At 41.7% G+C, this 16301-nt stretch overlaps 1 protein-coding gene across 1 annotated transcript in view; it reads left to right on the top strand.

Annotated features, from left to right (window-relative positions):
* Window positions 1-12051: 12051 nt before the first annotated feature.
* Window positions 12052-16301, top strand: part of pcdh17 (protocadherin 17) — a 51378-nt gene continuing 47128 nt past the window's right edge. Inside the window, exon 1 of the mRNA XM_070830639.1 lies at window positions 12052-14838. Coding sequence (XP_070686740.1) covers window positions 12343-14838 — 2496 coding nt within the window. The 5' untranslated portion in view covers window positions 12052-12342. The remainder of the gene's footprint in view (window positions 14839-16301) is intronic.

The raw sequence follows: 16301 nt of genomic DNA, 5'->3' as shown, positions 1-16301 counted from the left end.
CCTTCTCCTATTACATACACATGTAACTCCAAGCTACAAAAAAAGAACCTGTGGCATCATGCATATTGCTACACATTCCACAAATGTGAATCTTTAATGGGACTGAGTGTTCTTTGCTACGATTAGAATCGTATCAATACTCTCACCATTTGAATTAGCTCTCCTATAAATAACAAATGAATCTTGCAATGTGGACACTTCTATATGAATTAACAGGGGCACATTTGCCTGGGTTCATTCTTAAAACAGTGAATGTGCAATTAAATATTGATGCCACAAAACCAAATACACCGCACAAGAAGTGGGACAATGGTTTAGCATTAGCACAGACTTATTCCAAATTTACCTTGCTGAATTTGCTTCTGGTCCTGCTCTCGGAGATACACAACCAAATCATAATGAGAAAGAGAAATAAAAACTGTACAAGGAAGAAAGTGGACAAGTCAAATGGAATTAGGCTCCCATTTAGAAATAAACATACAAACCATTATGAGAGACATAAATCAGAAAATCCCCACAAATCACATGGTGAGAGTACCGTGGCATGTGCCCAGACGAGCTGGTTATGTGCATTGACATCTTTGATTTAGATGGTTGGGAGATGGGTTCGGGACTTTCATGAGCGAGGCTTATTAGCAGTCTCTAAATGCTCTGGCAAATGGGCTGATATATTATATACAGCATGAAACACTAGCTCTAGCACTCAGACAGGGAAAGGGGGGATTTTAAAAAGGACACATTTGGAGATAATTACATGAACATGGTGGAAGTGAATTCATAATTTACTTGACATTCAGAATTCTTTATTATCTGGTTAATTACCTCTAGTCTGAGATTTCTCTCAATCAGAACACTTGATCTGCAAGGCATGATGACAGCGTGTAAATATATACAATTTACTGCATTTTCCAGGAAGTAAACACACGTAGATAGATAGATAGATAGATAGATAGATAGATAGATAGATAGATAGGTAGATAGGTAGATAGATAGATAGACATATTGTACATTATTTTTATACTGCTTGAGGCTACTATTATCTAATTTTGCAAGAAAGAAATTTGCAGTGATGCATCCATGAGATCATGCAATGGGACATGGAGGCTCTTCTTAAGTTACCACTAGATGGTGCAAATGTGTTGCATTCCTATCAGCAGATGGATGTTCTTTTTGTAATGCTTGAACCATTTAAGGTTAAACACATAAATTCAATGTATTCATTTAAAAAGTCTTAGATTAATTTTGCAGTTGTGGAAAAAACAGAAGAAACCTTTCAAAGGCTCAGCTTAGTAGGAGTTGTGCAGCCAGCAAATGAGAGAAAAAAAACAGAGTGTGCGGTTGCCATGGACAACCAGACGTTAAAGTAAGGTATAGCGAAGAGATTTTTTTTTCCACAATTGATGAAGACTGTGTTAATGCAGAAAACACTGGGAATGGATACTGGAAACTGTGCAATTTGGATACAACATACCAGCTATTACTTCTCAGTCCATTCATCTTATAGGAGTGCAAAGCAGCTTTGGCTCCAACAAATAACACACTGAAAATAACTCTGATGCTTGTGGGGAAAGCATTAAGTATGAGTGCCACAGCCCAGGTTATTTTGCATGTGAAACATCATTGTGAGTAACACCTGTAGGCGCATCACAGAGTCAGAAGGTTGTCTCCTGCTGTTGTGTACATCTACTGATGACAAACACAATCCATATGCATACTTCAAGGCCTTGAGAGACTACAAAGACTTGCAGCAGCTCTGAGGGAATCAGGTGCTGCACTCTCACTTCAGCACGATACACATCTAAGCGTAGGCACCGCACCACTCTATGGGGATGGGTTGGAGTCTTTGTCTTGCTTTGATATTTCCTGGTGGGAAGGTGGTGGTGGTGGTGGTGGGGGTGGTGGGGGGGGGAAGCAGGTGTTTGCAAGTAAAAGACGGAACAAAAAAAGAATCTGTGAAAGAGAAAGAGAAGGCGAAGCATACAAGGTAAGTGGAGGGTGGGATCATTCCTCCGTTGATGGAAAGCAAAACATTTACCTCTTGTTTCGCCTGTGCTGCCCAGGATCAGAGCATGGAGCCACTATGGAATACTCAGTACTAGCTTGCTGTTATTTATATTCTATACTGTGAATAACAAAAAGTGGTCTAACATTATGAATGAAAAGAAGATTCAGTTTCTCTTTTCTCTGTTACTTTGAACATAGACCATTTAACTCTGATAGTGAAACCATCATTATGAACCTCAAGACCTTGTAACTGCATCTTGTGACCTGATGCCCTGTGTTAAAGTAGTTAGCATTATTGCTAAATGTCTTTAGTTTTTCCATTAGCTATTTTGTTACAATGTTGAAAATGTTTTACAAGCCATGTATACATATTTTACATGGCTTTAAAGCTGCTATAGTTCATATTTTTATATGGATGAAATTATTATGTGTAATGTGAAATGGGTCACCTGTAGTGGTGAACCCACAAAGGCATTATCACCCAACTCAACACTTCCCCTCGGCTCTCTGGGGCATTTCAGAATTTTTCAACTTTTCGCACACTTTTCAACTTCATTCTCATGGCACTCCTCAGCTTCATTTTCAGGTGCAGCTAGCAGGTGGCGTTCTTCAGTGAAAAAGCTCTGTTAAGCCCACTGTATGCTACCTCCCCAGCACCAAATGGAAGACTAGACTTGTAAACATAGTGAAGCATTTAGCAGCTAATGGGCCAGATATTTCCCTCATGAGTTGGTGGACACCGTACCGGAGCTGAAAGGAGAATGAATATTGGATTCATCAGGTGTCCAGAAACACAACAAATGAATGCTAATGGTGCTCCATATTTACTGGGTATGTCAACAGGCGAAGTATTAACTAACAAGTTTGCCTCATGAATTCAAAAGGACTAATACATCAGCATTGTGTTTATAAAGTTGCCACAGTCCAGAGTAGCCTAAAAAGTTAATGCATTTTTAATTTAAGAATCTACTATAAAGTTGCCCTACTTATTTGATGAGCAGAAAAAAAAAATCTGCTTTTGTAAATCATTACATGGCATTCTACTACCATGCTTTATTGTTTGGGAAGGAATGTTGAGAAGACAGTTGCAGCTTTAACTTAATAAGTATTAAAGCTTTATCCAATTAGACCTGGTATATAATGATTAATACTTCCTGAGACTGAAATGAGAATTCAGGTGTTTAGCTGCTGTATAAATAACAGACTTGTCTTGATTCCTCTTGAGAGAACAGTAGCTTGATGTGTTGAAGGAACCAAGCTGAGTCACTCCGCATTAATCTCCATACCTGCTCACTGAGAAAAAAGGAAGATGTCTAGAAATGTTCCCGGGGTCTGGAAGGCTGGTTGCCCTTGTACCAGAGCGCAGTGTCTCTCCCATCACCTTTAATGGGTGGGGGAAGGTCATCCTGTGTGGATGTCTGTCTGTGTGTCTACTCCCTGACATACAAGCTGACCAAACTGACTGTGGACCAGATGGACCCTGATGTGGATGGCTTGATCAAGTGGAGTGTTATCAGACCACCCACTCTGGCTGACATAAGCTGTGAGAGCTAAGCGTATTAGGAGGCAGGGGGTCCACGGGGACTATGGAGACACTTCAGAGTAATAAACTCATCAGGAGAGAGACAGATACACCTGTTCGCTACAGGGTGACTGAGACAGAGGGCACCAAGAGGGAGGGAGTCGAGGAAGATAGAAGGAGTGGTTGGTATAGTGCGAAGACAGAGAGAAGGAGATAGCAGCTGAGGAGGAGGGGGAGAGAGCGATAAGGGAAAAGAGACAGAGATGCTCAGCTACAGAGGGTGACACTGTGACCATCCCTAAAGTCAAAATCGCCTTAGACAAGACAATTTGAGCTGGCCTAGTTGAAGCTCCAAGGCAAGCAAAACACAGAAGGGGAAATATCAAATCCTGTTTTCGAATCCCTGATCTCTTGAAATCAATATGACAATGCTTCTCAGAAGTGTTGTTGAGTAAAACAAAACAATTAAGAGTTCATCTGGGGATTATTCAAAGATTAGTTGTTTGATATCAGGCATGATTGAGAGTCATTACACTCAATTCTCTAAAAACGAGACCTTGAGATTTTATGACAAAATGTGAGACAAGCGAATCGCTTTCAAATTGCAGCGGCTTTGTAGTAGTCCAGCCTTGACAGACACGGGCAGCTAACACAGACAGGCAGCCATGTAGAGAGAGCGAAGACGATCAAGTCCAGATAAAGTGTGATGAGATGTGAAATAGGCGGCGAGAGAGAGAGAGAGAGAGACAAATCTATTCCCTCCACATACAGTAAGCCCGATGAAACCCAAATATAGACGCTCTACGAGGTCACCTATATAAAATTGGTTGGTAATTTTCAACAATCCTACAACACCAGAAATAATGCAGTGACCCATATGATTCTATCTCCTCTGTAGAAAATCACTTTGACCTATTTTGATGTAAAGTAGTCCATGGTCTTATTTCTGCTTTTTATGATATAAATGAATGAATTACACAAAAGAGAGAAAGTATTTTAGCCGGGCTTTTACACTATAGACATTATTCTGTCCTATTCCAGAGAAATATTGTGGTCATCTCCCTGCAAGAGTCTGGTGAACTGATAGACATAATATCCCGTAGTATAAAGTTGGATTTGTTGGTGTTGATAGATGAGATGACTTTGTGTTGCGTCTTCAAATGTGAAACGGCAGCATCCTCCTCTTTTCACAATGGCCTGTTCATCAACATTAACAAGTTTACTCAAGTGGCAAGTCATGAATTTCAGTGTGTTCTTTCTTTTTAAACGGACACGCGTTGGATTGCTCTTCATCGCACCCAAAGGTTTTCACCGCCAAACAAAATTCTTTCCTATTTGTGTGGGGTGTAGTCAGCTCATCTTAAAACCCATAAATGAATACATATTTCATTTTTAAGTAAGTATTTCGAAACAAGTAGGAGAGGATACAAGTACAAGTTTTTTAGCTGATACATTTGGAAACTAAAGGGAAGTCAGAGCGTATTCTAAATCAAATCTTTCAAATATGCACTCAAAACCAATTTGAGTCTTTCAAAAGATTTAATTTCAGACTAGTTTAAGCCAGTATTACCTTCTTAAGACTACTTTGCTTTCTACTGTGCTTTTGTCCAATAGTCGTGAGTGCAAACACTTGAATCAAGCATGGTAATATCATCCTTAGTGTCATTCTCATTAAATTGTGTAAAGCAATACTTTGGTTTGCATAACTCAAATTACTAAATTAACATGGGAAAATGAACCTTTATTAGACTGAGCAGTTTTACATTTCCAGGCTGATAGACAAAGAAAGGAATAATATCCTGCCGATAAGTGTTGATGAAAAACTATTGACTGCGTATTGTTTGTCAGGGGGCCTCCTCTGTCACTTTAGCAAGCCCTTTCATGCATTAACACCTCTGTCTATTGCTTTAATTAATCTCTCTAATATTAATAAGCCAAACAAAAGCAATGCAGCGAAGGTTTGGTTAATGCCAGAAACAGACCAGCTTGGTTTTCCCACAGGTTATGAAACTGTTGCCTGAAATAGACATAGTGTAAAATAGTGAAAATGGGTGTTTTGGAACTTTTCACATCATTTGATCGAGTGAAAAAATGACGTTGAAAACCCAAGAGATAAAGATGCAGCACTCTTTAAAGTGCCTGACTATTTCTGACTGAGGCAAGCCGGAGGAGAACAGATGGTTGATGGACATTTTTATGCAGTGGATGGTGATCAAAAATAGTGTTACGTGTGTCTGTGTATCATTTGATGTTGAGGCTAACATTTAAAAGCCCACCTGTGCCAAAGGGAGCTGTTGGTCTCGTCTTCTTGTCTCAGCACGATACTCGGCTCTGCAGGTGAGAGGATAGGTAATTATTTACACCTCAGGGTGAATAAAACACATACTGTAGGCACAAACACAGGCATGCCTATCATTACCGCACCACTTTCCTGTGTCCAGTATAAGCTGGCCAAATGTTATTTGACACTCTGGGAGCCCTAGGTGAGGCTAAAAAGATATAGGAGGTGATTACAATTTATTCCTCACTTGTGTTCTCTCCGAGTAGGTGAACATTATTCCACTAAGAGCATGCTGAGAGCATTAATGTATGCATCGAGTGACTCAGCGAGTCGATTTAACGTGTTAGTGTGGAAGTACAGGTTGTCCAGCAATTTGCTTGTGAAAAAAAAAACACGCCTGATGAAACGGAATCTCAGTTTCGCTGTACAAAGTAGATCAGCTTATAAACATCTCACTGAAGATTTCACAAAAATAAATAAGATCCTGCCATCCACCTGCCGAAGCTTATTAAGGCTTTCAATCCAACCGTGAGGATTGTGATGAGGCAGAATAAGTAACACAGTGAGCATTGATCAGGAAATATTTCTTGGAACGTGCAAACAGTGAACATTTGGTTGACACAAACATAGGCAAATGAACAGAAACAGCAGGCACGCAAACAGATGCAATTTGTGCTTGATCATTCAACCCATTCATCCCTAACGTCTGTAAAAGAAGTCTTTATTATCCACGGCCCGTGTAGAGATAAATTAGAAGTCAACATATAGACACGTTTAGAAAAAGACACAAAATATACAGACATGTACAACGTGCACAGCGTTTTGTCTATCAACGGCTTTGAATAACACCATTGTTTTTCTTGAGGCTTAATGACACTGCTAAGCCAGGTCAGGGATTTAAGATGCTCCCTTGCAAAGACAGCAACGGAGCTGGAAGAAAAGAAAGACAGAGAGCGTGGATACAGAGCATATAGATGGATTCTCATTGCTCAGGCTGAAAACCCTGACTATGCTCATCAGCACTTACCTCCATTATACCTCTTACAGACCAGCTTGTTGAAGTGGGTACCTTGGCGGCCTATCTGAATGCACTGATAGCCAACTTAGCTTGCCAAGCGTCTTCCTGACCTGGTTGTTAAAATGTACAACTTGGAAGTTGATTTGAAAGACATTCATGAAGATTTTTTTCAGTCTTCACACATTAACATGGCTTCTTGTGTGTTTTCATGAGTTTTTTTGTGGCCATTTACTGCACTTACTGATAGATTAAAGCAACAAACAGGTTCATTTGAAGTATAACGAAACCTTGACATACTACCAGACAAGTAGTAGGTAAGAGACATTAGGAGAGAAAGAGAGGCAGCAAGAGGAAATCCCAAAATAGCAAGCAACTAGTGAGAGGGAAACTTAAAGTGAACCTTGTTTGGGTCTGTTCCATGTAATGTCATTCTTTGCAATTCCATTTAATTCCGAGGCTCAGTATTAAATCGTAGGGAAACTACAGCTTCAACAGTCTCTATTAGATGCTCAGGGATTACTCTGTAAAATATACAGCATATGGGGTCAACTGTGGGTTGAACTGACTTTCAGTGAAGTGTGTCATATGCGGTTCACCTGTAGGAAAGAGATTAATATTTATAACTCAATGCAGTCAGGGTGAGTTATACACGGGTGCCATAACTAGTATACAGTAAAAAGGGCTTATATGTTTGCAAAATGAAAGAGACACGAAAATATCATCAATGTTACTGTCTCAGCTTTCATATTATCATAGGCAAAGACAAAGAGTTTCTCAAACTGTGTTGGAAAACAACAATTCTCTACTGCTGTGAAGCGAAGTAAACAATAAGGTGCTACACCCGCTCTCCCTCGAACGCAGTGAACAGTTCAACAGTGTGAAAAAGAAGAGAGGCACGAATTCAGACGGAAACATGGAAAAATTTATGTGGGAGACAAACACCAGGCAAGTAAAAAAAAAAAAAAAAAAAAGTAGCAGTGAAAGAGGTGACAGTTTGCTGCTGGAAAAACTCTCCACGTGTAAAAGTCAGCTCTTTCATTTTTTTTCCAGACAGAAGTAGCCGAGAAAAAGCTCACGCTCAGACTCCACACGGTCCATCTTCATGGTTTAAATTTCTTTATGGTGGAAGAGTGTAACGCATTTTTTATTGCTCGAGGGAAGCAGAAGTGAAATCAGGCAGTGTAAGAGAGGGAGAAAAGGAAAATTCAAAAAATGGGTTAAATAGTGAAGACAGGAAGAGGCCTTCTCTCTCGCTCTCTCTCTTATTACCACCTGAAGAAAGGCCATTGCCATTAGATTGAAATTTAATTTACCAAATAGTGTTTTAATGCAGCTGTTCACCAGCAGCCCATTCCAAATACGCTTTCTGTCAGTGCATTTCCTGAGGGCTATTTAATTGGGCTAATGAAGAAAGCTGCTAATGGCGGGGTTTATCTCTGGCAGTACTGGTGACATTTCATCAAGGCAGGTGATTTTCCAGGCGTTGTTTAAGCTCAGTGTGTAGCATTTTGTAGTTGGAGAGGGGAACAAAAAAGTAAACATGTTATTCGGGCAAATCATAAAAACCTGTTGTGGAAGCGACGCGGTCTTGAGGAATATGGATAATTCAACTTCAATCGAGAGCAGATTAAATGGTCTTCTAATGATTTTCCACACATGCTGCTAATCTTTTTTTTTTTCTTACTCATTGCTTCTCAGCACTTCATCTTGGGATCTATAGTTCTGGCAACGCCCACATGACCTGAAGACTTCAGAGGAAGGTACGCTTAACGAACAAAATATGCATCACATTTCAATAGACACACACACACACACACACACACACTGTATGCAGATAGAGACAGTGATGTGACATTTACCTTCATCAGTTATCAACATCTTGACATTAGTACATCAAACCTGCTGTTTAATAATGAGCTTTGGTCGCCATCTGACTAACGAATGGTTCTGACACTTTTGTCATTCGCTCCTGTCAGAGGGAAAGGTTAGCGAAAAAGTCAAAGAGGTTGAGACCCATGTTTATACATGGATCGACTACAAGATACTGAACAAAGCTGACATGTTGAAAAAGCAATACCAAATGAAGGGCATGGTCGGACTCTGACAAAAACAGCAGCTCTATGGCAACAGTCAAAACATGGCTAAAAAAATCTTCAGTACATGTCTATGGATATGATATATGGTGACACAGTTATTGTTACACAGCAAATGTTTTTTTTAAAAAAAAAAGCTTTGATTTCTGTTTGCACATCCTCTTTATTCTTGCATTCACTCTGATGCACTGGCGACCGACCCAGTGTGTTTCCCTACACTCTCAGTTAGAGCTGCCATTGAACATTATTTTCATTATCGAACGCTATTGCTGACCACTTGCTCAGCTAGTTGCGCGGTCTCTAAAATGCACATTACAATTTCCTGAACTTCAAGGTGATTTCTTTCCTTGTATCCTTCCTTTGCCTAACAAACAATTCAATACACAAATATATCCAATTTACCATCACATAAGACAAAGATAAGCAGCAAATCATATCCAGTGAGAAGCTAGAGATGGGTAATGTTTGGTTTTTTTTCCTTGAAAAATGGCATTTAATCAATTACCACAATTGACGTTAATTAATTTTCATTTCAGCTCCGGTGCTTTTTAAAGGAGATTTTCTGTCGGTTCTTCTCATCAGAACAGGAACTACAGTAGACAAGTTATAATTACGAAAGTATAATACTGGAAAAAGACAACGCAGGATTTCCACTGCAATCAACTCCACATCTTTCATCATTTTCCATCATGTAATTTCTCAGGTATTTAACACTCGTAATTACATACAAAAGTGTTTAACACGATTACTGCTGCTTCTCAGGTGGTGTAACAGACCTGAATAAGGATGCAGGATAGTTTCATTCATGGATGCTTTACTGCATTTGGGGACAGGTATAAGGGATTTTATTTTTTCAGAAAGAATAAAATTGGACTTTGGACTCAAACACAAGTCTTTATTAAAGTACTTACTTGGCTGCAATGTGTCAAAATCACTCTAAATGTAGAATGAAGCTGAGAACTGGAGTGATGTGAAGTACAAAAAAAACAAATCCAATCCAATCATCTAAGAATAGCGTTTAATTTGTGATCTCCTTTTTACATCAGACTTGAACAGGCTGTCTTTCTCTCTGAACTCACTCAAACGAATTTCACAATAAAAGGTTGACAAGCCACATTTTAAATCCGCCACATTCAAACGAAAGCAACGCCGCTGCATTCAAATCTCTGTCCGTTTTTTTTTTTTTTTTTTTGATAAATGATTTAACTGAAATTTCAAACCAGCCCAGCTTTGCCCTTATAAGTCTCTTGGCACGGCTGTCCAACGCACGGTTTCCTTTATTGTAAACAACAATGAAGTGTGATATTTGAAAAAAACAGATGCGCCACCGGTGAACTACGAGCCACCAATCATTTGTAGTCTGAACCCAAAGCGGCTTTTGAATCCCTCCTTCTCTTCCCACCTCTTCAAATTCATTGGCTGCCAGAGGAGTAGCGACAATGTTTAATGCACCATGCGGTGTCCGGAGTTCAGTCAGTGAGAGGAAGCGTTCAATGTGCTTAGGGCTGTCTGACGTGCGGGAAATACTGAGTAACGACTGTGCGTAAATATTGAAGAAAATCACCCATTTTCTGACAAGCAACAGAGAGACTTGTGCCAGACAGCGAGGTTGTTGCTGACCACCTCCTCGGCAGCTGTCTCTCTCTCTTTTTCTCTCTCTCTCTCTCTTGTGTCTGTGTGTGTCTCTGTGTGTGTGTGTGTATATGTGTGTGTGTGGACTTTGACGGGGACGGCGGACAAGGACAAAATGCCACAACGGGGACCAGGCACCGCGAGCAGCTCCGGACGGGGGAAAAAACAGTGATCGCCTTAGAAATAACCACTTTGGATGTACCTTACCGCACATCTGGATTTTTTCCCCTGCTCATAGAGTATTTCTCTGAACAGTTTTCCTTCCTGAAGAACGGTGACTCACTGCAGGCAGAAGGCGAGCCGCTGCATCCTAATCAGACAGCAGAGAGGACTTCAGCTCATTGACATTACAGTCATACTTTTCTGGAGCACTTTTTTTTTTTTTTTTTTTTTATTTCCACTGCGCTGCACTGTAGCCTGCGTGTGCATCGGAGGCTTGTGGCTTTTTCCCCCACTGCACGGAGAGGGGAAAGAGGATCCGGGTGGTACCTACTGAAGTGGTTTGGGGATGAAACTCTCCCCGAACCCTGCTGGAACTGACTGTTTTGATTTTTTTTACAGTTATATTTCTCGGACTATCGCTGCAGTTTCTTTTTTTTTTTGTTGTTGTTTTTTTTTGGGGGTAAGTTTACGCTTTGCTGTTTCTATGCGCTTTAGGTGTCTTCTTTAGTGTCATTCTCCACACACACACACACACACACACACACACACTGGAAGCTCTGTCTGTTGCTCATTTCCAACCGATTGATAATTCACAACCATATGCATGCGGATGCAACAGCTTCTTCCAAGGACCGTTGAATCTTGCAGAGACAGAGAGAGAGAGAAAGAGAGAGAGAGAGAGAGAGAGAGAGAGCATCAGTGGAGAGAATTACACGGCTGTGCTGAGATGTTGGCAGCTCGTTTCCGAATTTTTATAAGGCTCATTGTGAATATCCGGATTATGCGGATTTGTTAATGCGTGTAAGAGGCTCATTTTATACACACTTATTCAAATAGCCGCCACAATAGGCCGTCTTCAGTTCTACGTCTGCAGTGTTACCATATTATTAAAGTTGCCCTATTACAGTTTCCGTCAGCGTTCTCATAATGAGTGAATGGGCCATTATCACTTCAGGGTCAGGTCGTGCGTTTCACGTTAGGTATAGATAAAAAAAAAAACAACTGCACCCTGAATCATGTGTTTTTTTTGTAATATTGCATTTAGTAAATGAGCTACAAGGGGAATCATTGTGTCCCTGTGTGTATCAGGGCTGCGCCGAGTGTCTTCCCAAGGTTAACTAATTGACAAGCTTCCCCCATAATTGTGGAGATGAATTACACATGAGCCCTGTTTCATTTTTGGCTCAGCACGGTGGATCTGATGTCTTACTGGCAGAATGGCTGTAGTGTAGCTTAATCTATTTTTATTTGGGTGACTAATTGACATGTACATTGTAACAAATATTTCTCTCTTTTTTTTTTTTCTTCCTGTTTTCCTTCTTAGGTGGTATGAGTGAACACTTACAATGACTATTCTGTTTGGAGACTGGATCGCGATTATTGCTCAGATGAGTCCGGGCACTCAGCTGAATTTAAATTAGGTGTTCAGCACCACAGATTGCTGGAAGAGGCAGAGGAAGAGAGAGACAGAGCAAAGACAATCCACAAAGACAAATGCCAAGGCCTCACATGATGAACAGAACTCTTTATTTGATCCTGAATAATAGAAATACCAAATTTGAGCAAAATATCAACAGGTCAAAGGAGGTGTAAACATAACGCAGATTATAGCAGTTTTTACAGAGTGGGGATGTATCTTTCTATTTTCTTTTTCCTCCTCTTATGGGCTCAAGCCCTGACATTGAAAAACTTGAATTACTCTGTCCCGGAGGAACAGGGTCCGGGGACAGTGATTGGGAACATTGCCAAAGATGCCCGACTCGGACTCGAACAGACTGGGCAGGGGGGACAGGGTAAGAAAGCCAACTTCAGGGTGCTGGAAAACTCAGCTCCGCATCTCATCGACGTGGACCCCCAAAGCGGACTTCTGTACACAAAGCAGCGCATTGACAGGGAAACGTTGTGTAAGAGAAACCCCAAGTGCCAGCTCTCCATGGAGGTGTTTGCCAACGACAAGGAGATCTGCATGATCAAAATAGATATTCAGGACATTAACGACAACTCCCCTACTTTCCCCTCAGATCAGATTGATATTGACATTTCTGAAAATGCAGTGCCAGGGACACGCTTTCCCTTGACCAGCGCGCATGACCCAGATGCAGGGGAAAACGGCCTGAAAACCTATCAGATAACACGCGACGACTACAATCTCTTTTCCTTAGAGGTAAAATCTCGTGGGGACGGAACTAAATTCCCAGAACTAGTTATTCAGCGACCATTAGATCGGGAAGAAAGAAGCCATCACACCCTTATTTTGTCAGCCACTGATGGGGGGGAGTATCCTAGATCAGGTACCATGCAGATAAATGTTAAAGTTATTGATTCCAATGACAACAGCCCTGTGTTCGATCAGTCCTCATATGTGGTGGAAATTCCAGAAAATTCACCACCTGGTAAAGTCCTGATCGATTTAAATGCTACAGATCCTGATGAGGGCAACAATGGGCAAGTAGTCTATTCTTTTAGTGGCTATGCCCCAGAGAGAATCCGTGAGCTCTTCTCCATAGATTCCAGAACGGGGGTCATAAAGATTCAGGGTGAAATTGACTACGAGGAGAGCCCAGTTATTGAGATTGACATCCAGGCAAAGGATCTAGGTCCCAATCCAATCCCAGGCCATTGTAAAGTCACTGTTAAAGTGCTTGACAGGAATGATAACTGGCCGTCTATAGGCTTTGTTTCTGTGAGACAGGGAGCCATCAGCGAGGCAGCACCTCCAGGCACTGTCATTGCACTCGTCCGTGTCACAGACAAGGATTCGGGCAGGAATGGGCAGCTTCAGTGCAGAGTGCTGGGTAATGTCCCTTTTAAACTTGAAGAGAACTACGATAACTTCTACACCGTAGTGACAGACAGACCCTTAGACAGAGAGGTGCAGGATGAGTACAATGTCACCATTGTGGCCAAAGACAATGGCATTCCCCCTCTGAACTCCACAAAATCCTTCACCGTGAAGATTCTGGATGAGAATGACAATGTTCCTCGCTTTACCAAGTCAGTTTACCTCCTTCAGATACCTGAGAACAACATCCCTGGGGAGTACCTAGGTTCAGTTCTGGCACATGACCCAGACCTTGGCCAGAATGGCACAGTATACTACAGCATAATCAACTCCAATGTGAGTGGGGGTGATGTCAACACCTACGTGAATGTGAACGCTGCAAATGGCGCCATTTATGCCGTGAGATCATTTAACTATGAGCAGATAAAGTATTTTGACTTTAAAGTTCTTGCTAAAGATGCAGGATCTCCACACCTGGAGAGCAACGCTACAGTGCGCATCAGTGTTCTGGATGTTAATGACAACATCCCTGTCATAGTTCTGCCCCTACTCCAGAACGACACGGCTGAAATCCATGTGCCGCGCAATGTTGGTGTTGGCTACATTGTCACCACAGTGAGGGCGGTGGATAATGACTATGGTGAGAGTGGGAGGCTCACCTATGAAATCTCAGATGGCAACGAGGAGCACCTCTTTGACATTGATCCAGTCACGGGGGAGGTGCGAACTGCCCACCCATTCTGGGACGACGTGAACCCCATTGTGGAGCTGATCATCAGAGTGTCGGACCACGGCAAGCCAACACTCACTGCTGCCGCCAGGCTCATCATCAAAGCTTCTGACGGACGTCCCCCTGATGGACTGCCACGGACAAAGGACAATCAGAACTGGGACATGTCCCTGCCTCTTATTGTAACACTAAGCATCATATCCATCATGCTTCTGGCTGCCATGGTGACCATAGCCATCAAGTGCAAGCGGGAAAACAAGGAGATCCGTACCTATAATTGTCGCATTGCAGAGTACTCGCACCCTCAACTGGGGAAAGGCAAGAAGAAGAAGATTAACAAGAACGACATCATGCTGGTGCAGAGCGAGGTGGAGGAGCGGGATGCCATGAATGTGATGAATGTGGTAAGCAGCCCTTCCTTGGCCACCTCTCCCATGTACTTTGACTACCAGACACGCCTGCCACTGAGCTCACCAAGGTCAGAGGTCATGTACCTCAAGCCCACTGCCAATAACCTCAGCGTGCCCCAAGGCCACGTGGGATGCCACACCAGCTTCACAGGCCCAGTCACCAGCACTACAGACACACCTACTAACCGCATGTCCATCATACAGGTAAGAGAAATTGCACTCTTCTCCTTCACTGTTATGCCACCATTTTCACGTCACAACCCTCAGAAAGCTCCCATTTCCTGTATCAGTGTTTGCCCCTTGTTTTGTAAAATGAAAGAAAAAGAAGATAAGGACAGGCAGAGGCAGAGAGGCCCAGGAGCACAGAGAGAAAAGAAGTAAGGGAGGGGTGAGCATTAGAAGGATTAAACAGTCATTCTGGTGCTCTCATAGAACAGAGCTGGTGACATCAACACAAATCAGCTGTGCTTGAAATATGTCACGGTAGGCTTTTGAAATCAGTTTTCATGTAGAATTTCTTTCATTAATCACTCAATCACTGTCGTTTTATTACTGGGGAATAAAGAGTTTAGCCTGTGGTTGATTGTATAAGGTAGGTATGTGTTTTAAGGACCAATTCCTTTTGAAACTACCCAATTATCCCACAGACATCTGTGTCATAATCCAATGACTCGACCTTGTTGAAAATATACTTCCCTGCATTTTATCTTAATATCCCTGTACACTGTAATTGTAACTGCTATGATTTCATACCATGAGAGTAAGTTACTCCAAACAGAATTCGGTGACTGATGTGATGTTACAAGCTTGAAACAGCAAACAAGCATCTATCGGTCTTTGTGGTTAATTCTAACGATTTTAAGTCCTAGAGATTAGCAGATTGTACTTATTTTCACAGCTCCTTTATACGTCTTTGAGTGGAGTACGTGGGTGTATAAGCCTCTAATGTGATAACTTCTCTGTGTCTTTGGCCTTAAGCCCATTAAAAGTCTGTCGTGTCAGACGCGGATTAAGGCCTGCTTAAGACAGTGGTATGTAACCCTGGGGATAATGGGCAGTTGTAGCAAACCCTTCGCAACCCTTTTGTCTGATGTTTACCTATTGTTAACAAATGCAAAAAAGTGATGTTCCTAATATAGTTTGATTGGAATACTAAAGAGTCCTCAGTGAGTTTTATTATTGTTGCTCTCGGCCTATGACTTAATGCTATTTGGCACAATTGGAGAATGACATTTTTTCCAGTTACATCCTGTTGGACTGTAACTATTAGTCTCTCAATTAAGCTCTCTGCTGTCTTTTCTATCCCACTGTTTGCGCTGGACAGGGATGTGACGATGACTATGATCAGATGTGACGTGTTCCCACCAGGGAGGAAGGCCACTGTCTGTTGTTCCCACTCTTAGTCTCAGCCCTGCTTCTATTATGAGCCAGCTGCATAGGGCAAGGGTCAGTAGAAAGACCGTTAAGGCTTCCTAATCAGACGGACAGAGTAATTGCTGGTCTATTCTGCAGGCTGTCTCTCTGCTAATGTAGTGATGATGAATTAGACTGTGCGAGGGTGTTGCACACCCATTTTATGCACTTACTTTTCTCTCCCCCTTCAGACTGTCAAAGGGAAAACAAGCAGGAGCAGCAGCAACACATTCCTTAGTGTCTTGTTTACAGAG

Source organism: Pempheris klunzingeri, chromosome 1 (assembly GCF_042242105.1).
Source record: "Pempheris klunzingeri isolate RE-2024b chromosome 1, fPemKlu1.hap1, whole genome shotgun sequence".
Lineage (NCBI taxonomy): Eukaryota > Metazoa > Chordata > Actinopteri > Acropomatiformes > Pempheridae > Pempheris > Pempheris klunzingeri.
This window is presented reverse-complemented; position numbering and strand designations above follow the sequence as displayed.